Source organism: Branchiostoma floridae, chromosome 10, assembly GCF_000003815.2.
Source record: "Branchiostoma floridae strain S238N-H82 chromosome 10, Bfl_VNyyK, whole genome shotgun sequence".
NCBI lineage: Eukaryota > Metazoa > Chordata > Leptocardii > Amphioxiformes > Branchiostomatidae > Branchiostoma > Branchiostoma floridae.
In genome coordinates, this window is record NC_049988.1 from 14,971,656 (window position 1) to 14,984,130 (window position 12,475).

The window sequence follows — 12,475 nt, forward strand, 5'->3', positions numbered from 1 at the left end:
GTCTCCTAGCCCAGTGGACTTCAATGAACATGACAAAGGAGAAAGCCCGATGAAAAGACTAGAAAACGTAAAAAAAGCCGGAGCCTAACCTCCGCTTGGAGAGTATTGAGGTAAGAAAAAAAAAACAAGACGAGTAAAACAGAGTAACACATATTGGCAACCTTGACTTTGTACATGTGGGGTCAACCATGGTCAACCGTATTAAGATTCATGGCACGAAGAAGCGACGGCAATTGATCTGCTCATCATGGCTGTGGTAGAGTATTTAACTCCGATAATAACCCTGATAGTACTCTTGGCACCCGGTGTCAAGTCAAACTATGCCCATGCCAAACAAATATTTGCCACAACGCTGCCTGACTTTTCAAATAGTTGAGTCAAGGGGATAAAATTTGGCGGGGCAGAAATTTGGCTCCACACTGCGGCTCTTCCTTGCCAGATACAAATCTCGCGCACTGACCAGGGTTTATGCAATAAGACTTCCGCTGCTCACCTTTACTGCAAGGTCGTTGATGAAGGTTAGATTAGAAGGTAATTAGACACGCCATAATAGTTACATATCCAGTTTCTTGTGTAACTACTTTTTGGCTCAACTGCAAGGTCATTCATTGACGTCAGCAGATTAGAAGTCCACTTCGACTCACTGCTTCTCATTTGGAAGGTTGTCTAACAGCTTTACATGCCGCGCCAACAATGCCAATCATCGTTGATATATATACATGCAATATAGTACATTGCCATCCATAACCTTGGCCTTTCCAAACATAGATGTTTGGCACTCTTCCCAGTTACATACCTGGCACACAGAAGAAGGACACTAATAATCACTGCCATGTGACGTTTCACACACCTCTTTTCTAGGTTTCCGATACTTTTAAAAGTCTTGTGCAACTATGGACGTCGGTAAAGTACGTGTCTGCTTTGGTTTACTGGGTTTCCATTGCTAGGTCACATCAAATGCCAACAACATAACGTGCTATATGCACGGTGATTCGATGCTCACTTTACCTCGAGTTCTATGACTTCTATGGGATACTGAGAAAACCCTTCAAGGGACGAAACTGCCTACTTTGCTTCTATTTTTGTCATTCATAAACTTGGACTTTCAAACCAATTATTGTTTGTCACTCTTCCCAATTATATACATGGCACAGAGAGGAGAACGTATCTTTTTCTAACAAAAACGCCAAAACTGCTGACCGATATGGGTAGATACTTTCGAAGGTATTGTGCAACTATGGACGTCAGCAAAGTAGGTGTGAGCTTTGGGTTACTGGTTTTCAATTGCTAGATCACATCAGAAGGAAAACAATTACGTGCTTTATGCACAGCGTGTTGATGCCTACTTTACTCCTACTTCTAGTTCTATGGAATACAGAGAAAAGCCCCTCGCGGGACGTACGAGGGGTGATCAATAAGTTCTCTGCCCCACCTAGAAATGATAAGCACACCTCAAATTTTGAGGCACAACTTCATAGTATGGAGCCTTTTTATCCATATCCTCCAAATTTCAAATCATTGCAGTCATTACTTTACAGGCATTCGTTTTTTTGCAAATCAGTTGAGTTGTGCTTATCATTTCTAAGTGGGACCGAGAACTTATTGATCACCCTTCGTTACACCCAGAGAGTACAGGTTTTGCTAGCAGAGTTTCTTGGAATAGGTCGTGACCCACATCAGATAGAGGTCGTAATGCCTTCATTTACGTACGAGTGTGTATGGACGGACTAAATAGCACATACTGGCAACCTTGACTTTGTACACGTGGAATAAACCATGGCGTCTTCAGATTCAGGGCACGAAGAACTATAACGACATTTGATCTGCTCATCATGACTAGAATAGAACATTAAAGCGGCGAATAACCCCGATAGTACTCTTGGCCCCTGGTCTAAAGCCAAAGTTCTGCCCATGTCAATTTTTTGCTACAACGCTGCCTGAGTTTTCAAATGGTTTACTCAAGGGGAAAAAAGTACGTCGAACTACATGCATGTGCAAAACCCCAAGGAGAAAAATTCTGGCGGAGCACCAGCTCTTCCCTGCCAAACTAAAATCTGGCTCACTGAGGAGGGTTTATACAATAAGACTATGTACTGCCGCTGCTCACATAGACCGCAAGGTCGTTGATGAAGGTTGGAAGGTAATTTGATACGCCATGATAGTTACATATCCAATTGCTTGAGTGACAACTTTTTGGAACAACTTCAAGATCATTCATTGACGTCAGCAAATTGGAAGTCCACATCGGCTCACTGCTTCTCATTTGGAAGGTTGTCTAACAACCTTAGATGCCATGCCAACAATGCCAATCATCTTTCATATATACTTTCAATATAGTACATCGCCATCCATAACCTTGGCCTTTCCAAACATAGATGTTTGGCATTCTTCCCGTTTACATACCTGGCACACAAAGGGAAACGCGTATGTTTATAGCGAAAAAGACACTCCAGTGCCCTAGTATAATGCGTGTGCAGATACTTTTAAGCGACTATGGACGTCAGTAAAGTGCCCTGCGGACACTTTGGTTCACTGGTTTCCCATTGCTAGGTCACACAGAAGTCTACAAACATTACGTGCTATATGCACCCTGAGTCAATGTCCACTTTAGCTTTACTTTTACTTTTATGGGACACTGAGCAAACCCTTCAAGGGACGTAACTGCCTACTTTGCTTTTACTTCTGTCATCAATAAACTTGGCGTTTCAAAACTCTTTCCGTTTACATGCCTTGCACACAGAGGGGGCGTATCTTCTTAATGCTATAACGTTATAGCGAAAAAAGCCAAAACTCCTGACCGATATGCCAGACACTATTAAATTTGTCTTGTGCACAAGGTCTTGTGCAACTATGGACGTCAGTAAAGTAGGCGTACACATCGGTTCACTGTTTTTCCATTGCTAGGTCACATCAGATGTCTACAAACATTACGTGCTATATGCATGTTGAGTCAATGTCTTCTTTACTTCTACTTAGTGGGACGTAAAATTCACAGGGTGAAGGCTTTTGAAGGAGATCTAGAGCTTCTAGGAAAAGTTCGCAGACTACATCGGAGGTCGTTGCCTTTTTTCGGACTTTTCGTACCCCTGACAATCGCTTTTCTGTTCAGACCATTGAAGTGTCTTGTGATACATCAGAAAGTTTACTTGTTGTTTTTGTGGCAGGATATTTTACAGCGTGAGGTTGCTAGACCTTTTGCTCCTCCGCCGCACCTTTTTCTATAAAGTAGTTAATAATAATATTAATGTAGACACCAGTAATATTCTCAAGCCTGCCCAAGGGCGCACCCGGGGCAGTCACGACTACAAATACCAACCCATATTCGCACGTACAGACATTTACAAAAACTCGTTTTTTCCACGCACAACTCCCGAGTGGAATGCCCTGTAAGTGCTCCCAACGTTGAGTGCTTCCGTGCCAGGCAGGCGGCCTGCCCGCCGGCCTAACCCGGGAGCCTCAGCTCCCCCCCCCCCCCTACGATGCCCCACGCGGGGCTATTTGGGGGTACCCTTATGCAGATGCAGATGCTCAAACACTGGTCCCCATTTGTACATCCCTTCCCAAAGAAGGATGCAACCTCCAAAGAGAATGCCCGACCCAGGATTGAACTGGTTTCTGCCAGTTAGCAACTTTTAAGAGGTGCACTCTCGCTGCACTTGTGTCACGCTTGCGTCACTGCGGGGTTCTAAAAATACTAAACGAATTTCAGACATAAAGAACAAAGTTTCTTACCTTTTGTGTATTTTATCGTCTTCTAAGTCATACTTTTGCGTATTACGCAATATCTAAATCATAAAAAATCGAAAAAAAATAACAGAGCAGTGACACAGTGAAAGAACCCCACAAGTGTGGTGATAGTGTACCTTAATTGGAACCAGGAGCTAAATTGTGAGGCTGCCAACAGCTGAGGTACAGGGTTAATGAGACCCCTGACAATCAGAAGGCGGAAACGATCTCCTTTGGCTGCCCAAAAAAAGAGCGTGCCTCATTAGAACTAGGTAATGATCTCCCCTTTCGACCTTGGATGGTAGGTAGAGACCCTATTGTTATGTATGACACTATTTCTACTCTTAGTCTTTGAGACTGTACATGCAATTAGCCTTCAGGCATGATTTCGCCAATAAAACAATTTACAATATAGTACAATATTGTACAGGGTATTCTATATCATGTATCACAGTTTTCAGAGATTGTACTTAGAATCACTAGGAGATGTACCCTATTCACATTGACCTGTATACTTAGCATTTTAGAAAGCAAAAACGTACAATAAAGGTCTTCATTCATTAAATTCATTATATCACTGTATAAAGTTCCTCTTTCTTTTGAGTGACCCTTTCTGTATACGTATAGACCGAATTTGCATGGAACTCTCAATACGAAATGGTACAACCTGTGAATTATTGATTCTGTTAATGATTCCGATATTTACAATATGAAACTAATGGTGTTCGGTTAGAATGTCATCGTTCACCATTTGTGTACACTGTCTGTTGCAATCTTCAGAAGCTAGTAGAAAATGGTGCTCCTTGCACATGTATATTATTGGGATACCATTGCATTTGTTGGTCAATCTAAATTTGTTGCAACATTTTTAGTTAACTTTTTACAAATGTTACTTGCAATGTTTACCAATGTTACTGACAATATCTCAAAACCATATGATCATTATGAGTCATAACCAGCTACGAAGTCGGGCTCACCAATGAGCCGGACCAATAGACATTCCCAATCGTTCATTCCTAGGGCCCTTGCTCTGATGAATCAGAATTAACACACTATCGCATCAACTATTGTATGACGTGTATCTAACTCATCGTTACAAATATCGTAAGGCTAACGTCTTTAATTTGTGATTTTAAGCAAAATTATTAGTCAATTACGAGTAAGTTTTTAAAATTGTAATAACTTTTTAAACAATGTTCAATAATGGTGCTTGTACACACCAGCACAGTTTAGGATTAAATGCCTGCAAAGTGTTGATTTAATAAAGTTCAAAGTTTATGAGTAGCCAATGACTTAAATTTCGATCATTCAGGCCTAAGGCATTTTGCTAACATGTAGCTTTCATGATTGTGCTAATATAAATTCGGTTGATTGTACTTATATAATTTTTAAGTAAAGGATTTTTGTGCATGTTAGTCCAGTAAGTTAATTTTGTAATATAAATTTTGGATTCGTCTTATTTTACGCTCTGTGTCGTTGTGATTTACATTTGATGATGACTCTTTGTTCATGATGCTGCTATTTCAGATATTGGTCTCGAAAGACATTTTTGTGTCATCTTTGACAACAACAACTGGGCAATAGACTTCGTCTGGCAACGGAGTGACGGGGCGAAACGGCAGGGTTTCACACTGGCCAATGCCGCCGGACGCCGAGCGAGTCAGGGTCACGGCAGTCTTAAAACTCGTGTTGCTACCCTTCGCCGACGCCGGGGCTTTCTTAGAATCGGCGCTGTAAGGATACCAGCACTTGGAGCAAAGGTTTTGGAACAGTTTGTGCAGCTCTACTCGAAAGTTCTCGCCAACAAAAGTGTACACAAACGGATTCATAGCCGAGTTGGCATAGCTGAGACACATGGCCGCGAATTTGAACTGGTACAGAGGGATGGAACCTGGTGCTCTTGGATTCATGACACGCCACAGGTTAATAGCGTGGTTTGGCAGCCAAGACAGAGCGAAGAGCAGGACCACGCCGATGATCATGATGGTCACCTTTCGGGTCTGGCTCTGCCCGCCCAGATTGGCGCTCTCCGGGCGGTTGCAGACCTGGCGGACGATCATGGCTCCGCAGAAGATGCTGGTTGCCAGCGGAATGATGTAGGTGATGGAGACCATGTAGATCATGTAGGACTGCTGGGCGGTGGCGCTCGGCCAACGCTCACGGCACAGGACCTGGTCACCCACCATGTAGATGCGATGTCGGAGCGCCACGGGGATAGACAGAAGAAAAGATCCTGAACAGGAAAAGAAGTCGTAAGAAACATCAATTAGCGATACATCGATGAAGATTAGAGATCCAGGTAATAAGATACGTCAAAAAGCAGTTAATCAAGCAACTGGCATAGAGTCCAAAATCATATTCAGTTGCTTGAGTAACTGCTTTTTGGCGTATCAATTGGCGATGTTTAGGAGCAAGAAATATGATAATTAAAGTAAAGTAAAACTTTCCAGTTGATACAATGAGGATATTTAAATGACATCTACCAACGGTAAGATATACTGGGACACTAGGGAGGGCGCAAAGTACATGTATATGAACACAAACTGCACTTATTTTAGCGTGTTCGGACACCCCAAACGTGTCTAAATGACTATTTTTCTAACAAAATAAAATAACCAAGACCAAGTCATTTGCCATAAAAAATGTCTCTTACACTTATTTCAGCAAGGTCTGTTGTATGACATGAAAATGCACCCTTTACGCATGCCCCTATTGTGACCTCTGACCTACCGATCCAGATGCAGACGCTGACGAAGATGGCCACACGGGGCCGGCGGAAGTCGATAGACTTGAACGGCAGAACGATCGCACAGAACCGGTCAATGGACAGCGCCATCAGCGTCAAACACGTGGCCTGCAACGTCACCTACAGACAAAACACAACACGCAGATTTCTGAAGGAGTGATTCACTGTGAAAATGCAGTGACAAAAGAGCTTTTAGGCAACAAAGCGCTCTTAAAAGCGTGCTAATTGGCCTGGAGATTGCAATTATGCAACACTGTCTGGGCAGTCGCAGGAAAGTCTTTTCCAACACCATATGATGTACACTCAACTTTCCACCTTTCTTGAACAATGTGAGGCTTAATGTTTCCCCGAAGAGAAATTTTTTTCTGAAATCAGGCAAAAATCAGGCAAAAAGTAATTAGCGCCTGATGTCATCCATTAAAGCTGTGGCCTAATCATATTGCTGTATGAAAGCTAAGTGAACGTTAGGGCAGCTTTCAAGCGTACTGCCATGGACCATGGTTCATATTGGCTCAGACAAGATCCTGGCTGTCTAGTTCTAGTGCAAATTTTGATTAGACAAGTGATCACCTACTCTCCTGCCTTCCGCTCCGGGTCGTGTTCTTTATTATGAAATTTGAATTATTGAGAAATATTTATGAATTAAGAATGAAATAAATCAATTGACTCGGACAGCAAGGTAAAAGACGTATTTGGAAGTCATATGTTCTCCAGATGTTATAACAAATCTCACAGACGCTTATCTGCATCTCTTCTTCCTGCAACTCGAGGAAAGATCGAGATGATAGAATACTTAGGGTTATATCTATGGGTCACATTAATTTTGATGTACAGTCGTGGTATGCCAAAACATCAGATACAGAACGTCCTATCTGATTTAGATTCCACACTTCAGATTACGATTGATAAAATCTACAAATCTTATTTTACCAGCTGCGAAAGTTATTGGTTGCAAGTTTCAAGTTATTCAGAATTCTAGTGATAATTATGTATGATATTCTAGAGGTACACATATATAGTGGAGGGAGAGGAACATCAATATTTATTACGCATTCGACTCGCAGAGCTGTTGACATCATTTTTGTTTTAAACATCGATAACTTCTTGTATGCAAAACCGAGATTTGATCAAAGATTGCGACCTGCATTTGACTCATGCACTAAGTTAGAATGTCACGTACAGAAAGAACACAACACAGAGATTCCGGAAGGAATGATTCAGCTCCGTAAAATTGCAGCAACACGCTATCTTCTTTAATTTAGATGGTAACACGGCAACATAGAACACTTTCAAGCGTGCCAATCGACCGGGAAACAGCGATTATATAACGCTGTAGGGGCAGTTGCAGAAAAGGTCAGGTCTTAATTTTCCAACACCACATGGTATATAGGGCGGCGTTGACCTTTCCGTCGTTCTTGAGCAATGTAAGACTTAGGTCCCAATTGGAAATAAGGGCCTGTCGCCCGAGGAAGAAGGCTGAGCTTTGTTGGTAACGCGTGGCGGAGTAAAGATGAGATCATTAGTGACGTTCTGCTGTGGACTCCCAACGTGGCCATGGCCATGCAAGCATAGGCAGACCACACAAAACATATCTACATTCAACTTTGTGAAGATATTACTGGCTACTCGGCTGAAGATCTGCCCAAGGCTATGGAGGATAGGGAAGGACGGAGGGAGAGAGTCATGTCCATCCGTGCAACCAGCACGTCCTGATGAGGATCACCCAGTTCACGGGCTGTTTTGGGGCACTTTCGGGAGTGACCACTACGTATACGTGGTCCTGTGGGGCAGCTTGTGGCTCCCGGGCTTTTAGGGCCCGGCCGGGCACCGAGTTGAATTTAAGTCAGACCTACAATGAATCCATGACCTACCCGTGGCCAGATGGTGGTATCCGGCAGTCCACCGGGACAAAATTGGCGTCGGAAATGGCCAGGCCTACATCCTGACGGGCACCGGTGAAAAATTGGGACCTAAAGGTGCACTCTCACTGCACTTGCGTCAAGCCTGCGTCACTGCGGGGTTCGTTCACTGCGTCAAAGTCTTGTTATTTTATCCGATATTCTATAATTAAGATTCAAACCTGCCCAAGCGACCACCTCTTTTTAGCGACCACCTGGAAATCACGACCGCTTTTTCTCGGTCCCGAAAAATTTCCCCATTGACGTAAGCATTAAGTGATCTCTTCACAACGACCATCTGGCCAACGCGACCGCGACCGCCAAAATTGGGACCAAATCCTTGCCCATTTGTAAGTTAGGGCAGTTTTACTAATTTTCAAATCTTGAGGTGTCATCGATTTTCAATGATAACTAGCAAGATTTTGTGAAGAATTCGGCCAGTTTATGTCGGATTTTGAAAATAATGATGGCGGTGGATGAACGTGCGTGCGCTTGCCGTATTTGCCATCAAACACAACGAAAACCATTTAAACTATGCATCGGGCATGTTGTGATTCGATACTCTTCTAACCGACCACCTGGCCAAATCGACCTATTTTGTCCGGTCCCCAGGATGGTCGTCTTGGGCAGGTTTGACTGTCTTGCGTAATACGTAAAAGTATGATTTATAAGACGACAAAATCCACAAAAAGTAAGACAATTCGTTCTTTATCTCTGAAATTTGTGGAGTATTTTTCGAACCCCACAGTTACGCAAGTTTGACGCAAGTGCAGCGAGAGTGCACCTTAAGCCTTACATACGCTTTAATTGGTGTTAAATATAAACCTTTCTTCATAGATATTATATCTTTCCACAGCATCTTTTATCAGAAGACAGACATGAACACCTTACATCCAACTTTTTTTTTCAATATACGAGAGAAAAGACATCCAGATGACAGAAACTCCTGAATGCATTGCCCACCATGTTGAAATGTTACACGTTAGCACACTGTGTAAGCACAGCGCCGGAGGCAATGACTGGTCATTCTCACGTATTGTACAACTTCAAACGACTTACCAGGGAGCCTGGCGTCTGACATCTAGATGTGGACAGGGTCTTATTAAAACGGCGCCTTAAAAGGCATTAATGGTACTTTACATCAAATGTTTACATAAAAAATGACGTGACCATCATTCTAAAAGACATGCACTGACGCACGTTCAAATGGCAGCACGGAAGGACTGTTGGCCTTATCGTCTATCAGGTCTTACTTCAGGTAATCATGTTGCTGTATGAAAGCTAAGTGAACATTAGGACAGTTTTAGAACGTTTTTTCTTGGTTCATACAGGCTCAGACAAGATCCCGGCTGTCTAGTTCTAGTGGAAATTTTGATCAGACATGTTATCACATACTCTCCTGCCTTCCGCTCTGTCTCGTGTGCCATATATTCTTTATTACGATTACCTCAATGAAAGCCCGTGTGTGTCTGTTAAATTTGTGCATTGGTGTGTGTCTGTGTCTATGTGTGTGAGTCTATGTGTGTCTATGTGTGTTTCTGTCTATGTGTGTGTGTGTGTGTGTCTATGTGTGTGTGTGTCTGTGTGTGTGTATGTGTGTGTGTATATATGTGTGTGTGTGTGTGTGTGCGTGTGTGTCTGTGTGAGAGAGAGAACGTGTGTATGTATGTATGTGTGTGTGTGCGTGTAAGTTTGCGAGTGTATGCGCGAGTGTATGTGTGTTTTTGTGTGTGTGTGTTTGTGTGTGTGTGTGTTTGTGTGTGTGTGTGTGTCAGTGTGTGTGTGTGTGTTTGTGTTGAGATGAAGCAGCTTTCCTTATTAAAATTTTCATCATGTTCACATACTCTATTGCGAGTTGAAAAATTAACGATTAATGAATTCGTCGTCAGAATCAGACTGCAAAGCAAGGGTTAAAGAACTGTTTAGCATTCACATGTTCTCCTGAGGCTGTAACAATCTGACAGAAGTTTACTCGCATCCCTTGTATCTGCCATTCGTGATGAAGATCGAGATGATAGAACACGTAGGGTTAGATCCATGGGTCACATTTACTTCCATTTATATTACCGCCATCGTCTGTCAAAAATCAGATACAGAACATCCTATCTGATTTAGGTTGCCGACATCCGTTTACGACTGATAGAACTTCCCAATCTTATCTTACAACCTAAGACTATGAATGTCGTTATTAGTTGCAAGTTTCAAGCTGCTTAGAATTCTAGGGATACTCAAGTGTGCTATTCTAGTGGTACATATAAACTTATATAGCGGAGAGACGGGAGATATCAATATTTATTACGCATTCGACTTAAAGACCTGTTGACATTATCTTTTTAAACTTTGATAACCTCTTATACGTAAAACCAAGTTTTGATCAAAGATTGCGACCTGCATTTGACTTATGAACTATATATAGTGGAGAGAATCATTGAATATTTATTACGAATTGCACTCGCAAAACTGTTGACATCATCTTTTTTTAAACTTTGATAACCTCTTATATAAAAACAAGATTTGATCAAAGATTGCGACCTGCATTTGACTTATGAACTATATATAGTGGAGAGAGGGGAAATATTGAATATTTATTACGCATTGGACTCGCAGAGCTGTTGACATCATCTTTTATCAAACTTTGATAACCTCTTATATGTAAAACCGAGATTTCATCAAAGATTGCGACCTGCATTTGACTTATGAACTATATATAGCGGAGAGAAACATTGAATATTTATTACGCATTGCACTCGCAGAGCTGTTGACATCATCTTTTATCAAACTTTGATAACCTCTTATATGTAAAACCGAGATTTCATCAAAGATTGCGACCTGCATTTGACTTATGAACTGTATATAGCGCAGAGAGGGGAAATATCAATATTTATTAGGCATTAGACTCGCAGAATTGTTGGCATCATCTTTTTTAAACCTTTGATAACCTCTTATTTAAAAAAACGAGATTTGATCAAAGATTGCGACCTGCATTTGAACTATAAATAGTAGAGAGAGACATTGAATACTTATTACGCATTTCACTCGCAGAGCTGTTGACATCATCTTTTTTTTAAACTTTGATAACCTCCTAACGTAAAACCGAGATTTGATAAAAGCTAAATTGCGACCTGCATTTGACTTATGCACTAGTTAGAATGTAACATACAGTCGTTATATCAGTTCAGTTCAGTTCATCCTCATAAGAGGTGCCATTAACAATGTCCGACCATGTATCTCTGTCTAGCATGGCAGCTAGCAAGTTGCAGTCGATAAATCGATGAATACGATCTGTTTTCTCTTTCACATAGAGCAGCTGGATTAGATTGCATGGGAGTGGATGGGACTAATCATGCCATATAATTGCATTGATAAGGACCCCTTTCCACTAGATACTGCGCTTTCACCCCGCTCGCTCTCACTGCGCTCTCACTGCGCTCTCACTGCGATCTAAAGTGATATGTTTTACCAACTATTTCATACTCGGTATATCATACAAAATGTTAAAGTGTGACTGAAAAAGCAACAAAACACTACTGCTACAACAAAACACACAAAGCGTAAAAGGATTCGTTTTTCTTTTCATACAATTCGTTGAGCGATCTGTCAAATTTAAAAGAGAGAGCGACGAGAGCGCCGTCCTAGCTATTGGAAAGGGGGTATGAGCGAACGTTCAGTGACCACAGTTATTTTGTGTGCCCCCTGACTTTAAATTGATGTATGTTGCAGTATGCAAATACATGATGTGAAAGACAACAAAACGTAAAAAAAGATATCCACTCGTCAGGTATACCATTCGTTGAGCGATCTGTTAAATCTTTAGTCACCCAATCCACAGTTGCAGCACAGTCTGATGGAAAGACGGCATATAGTCCAGGAGGAGATACCTGAAAAAATGTGGTTCCGTAGCACACCCCTACTTATTCAGTTCACAATCATAGAATTAGAGCATGATGTCTTCCGATCATTTTAAGGTAAGTTGTTCGTACTTTAAAATGATCGGAAGACATCAAGGCTTAGAGCCGTATTGAGCCTTAAAAGTGAGTTTAATTGAGTAATTTGTTAGACCTTACAGTAGAATCTGTTTTAATTGATTCTAATGTAAGAAAAGTGC

The 12,475-nt window shown here is 41.7% G+C and overlaps 1 protein-coding gene across 1 annotated transcript in view; it reads right to left on the reverse strand.

Annotated features, from left to right (window-relative positions):
* Nucleotides 1-3,921: 3,921 nt before the first annotated feature.
* The window catches only part of LOC118424648 (G-protein coupled receptor 54-like), an 85,149-nt gene continuing 76,595 nt past the window's right edge, over nt 3,922-12,475 (reverse strand). Inside the window, exons 4-5 of the mRNA XM_035833306.1 lie at nt 6,457-6,592; nt 3,922-5,959 (exon numbers count right to left, since the gene is read on the reverse strand). Of these exons, the coding sequence (XP_035689199.1) occupies nt 5,250-5,959; nt 6,457-6,592 (846 nt within the window). The 3' untranslated portion in view covers nt 3,922-5,249. The remainder of the gene's footprint in view (nt 5,960-6,456; nt 6,593-12,475) is intronic.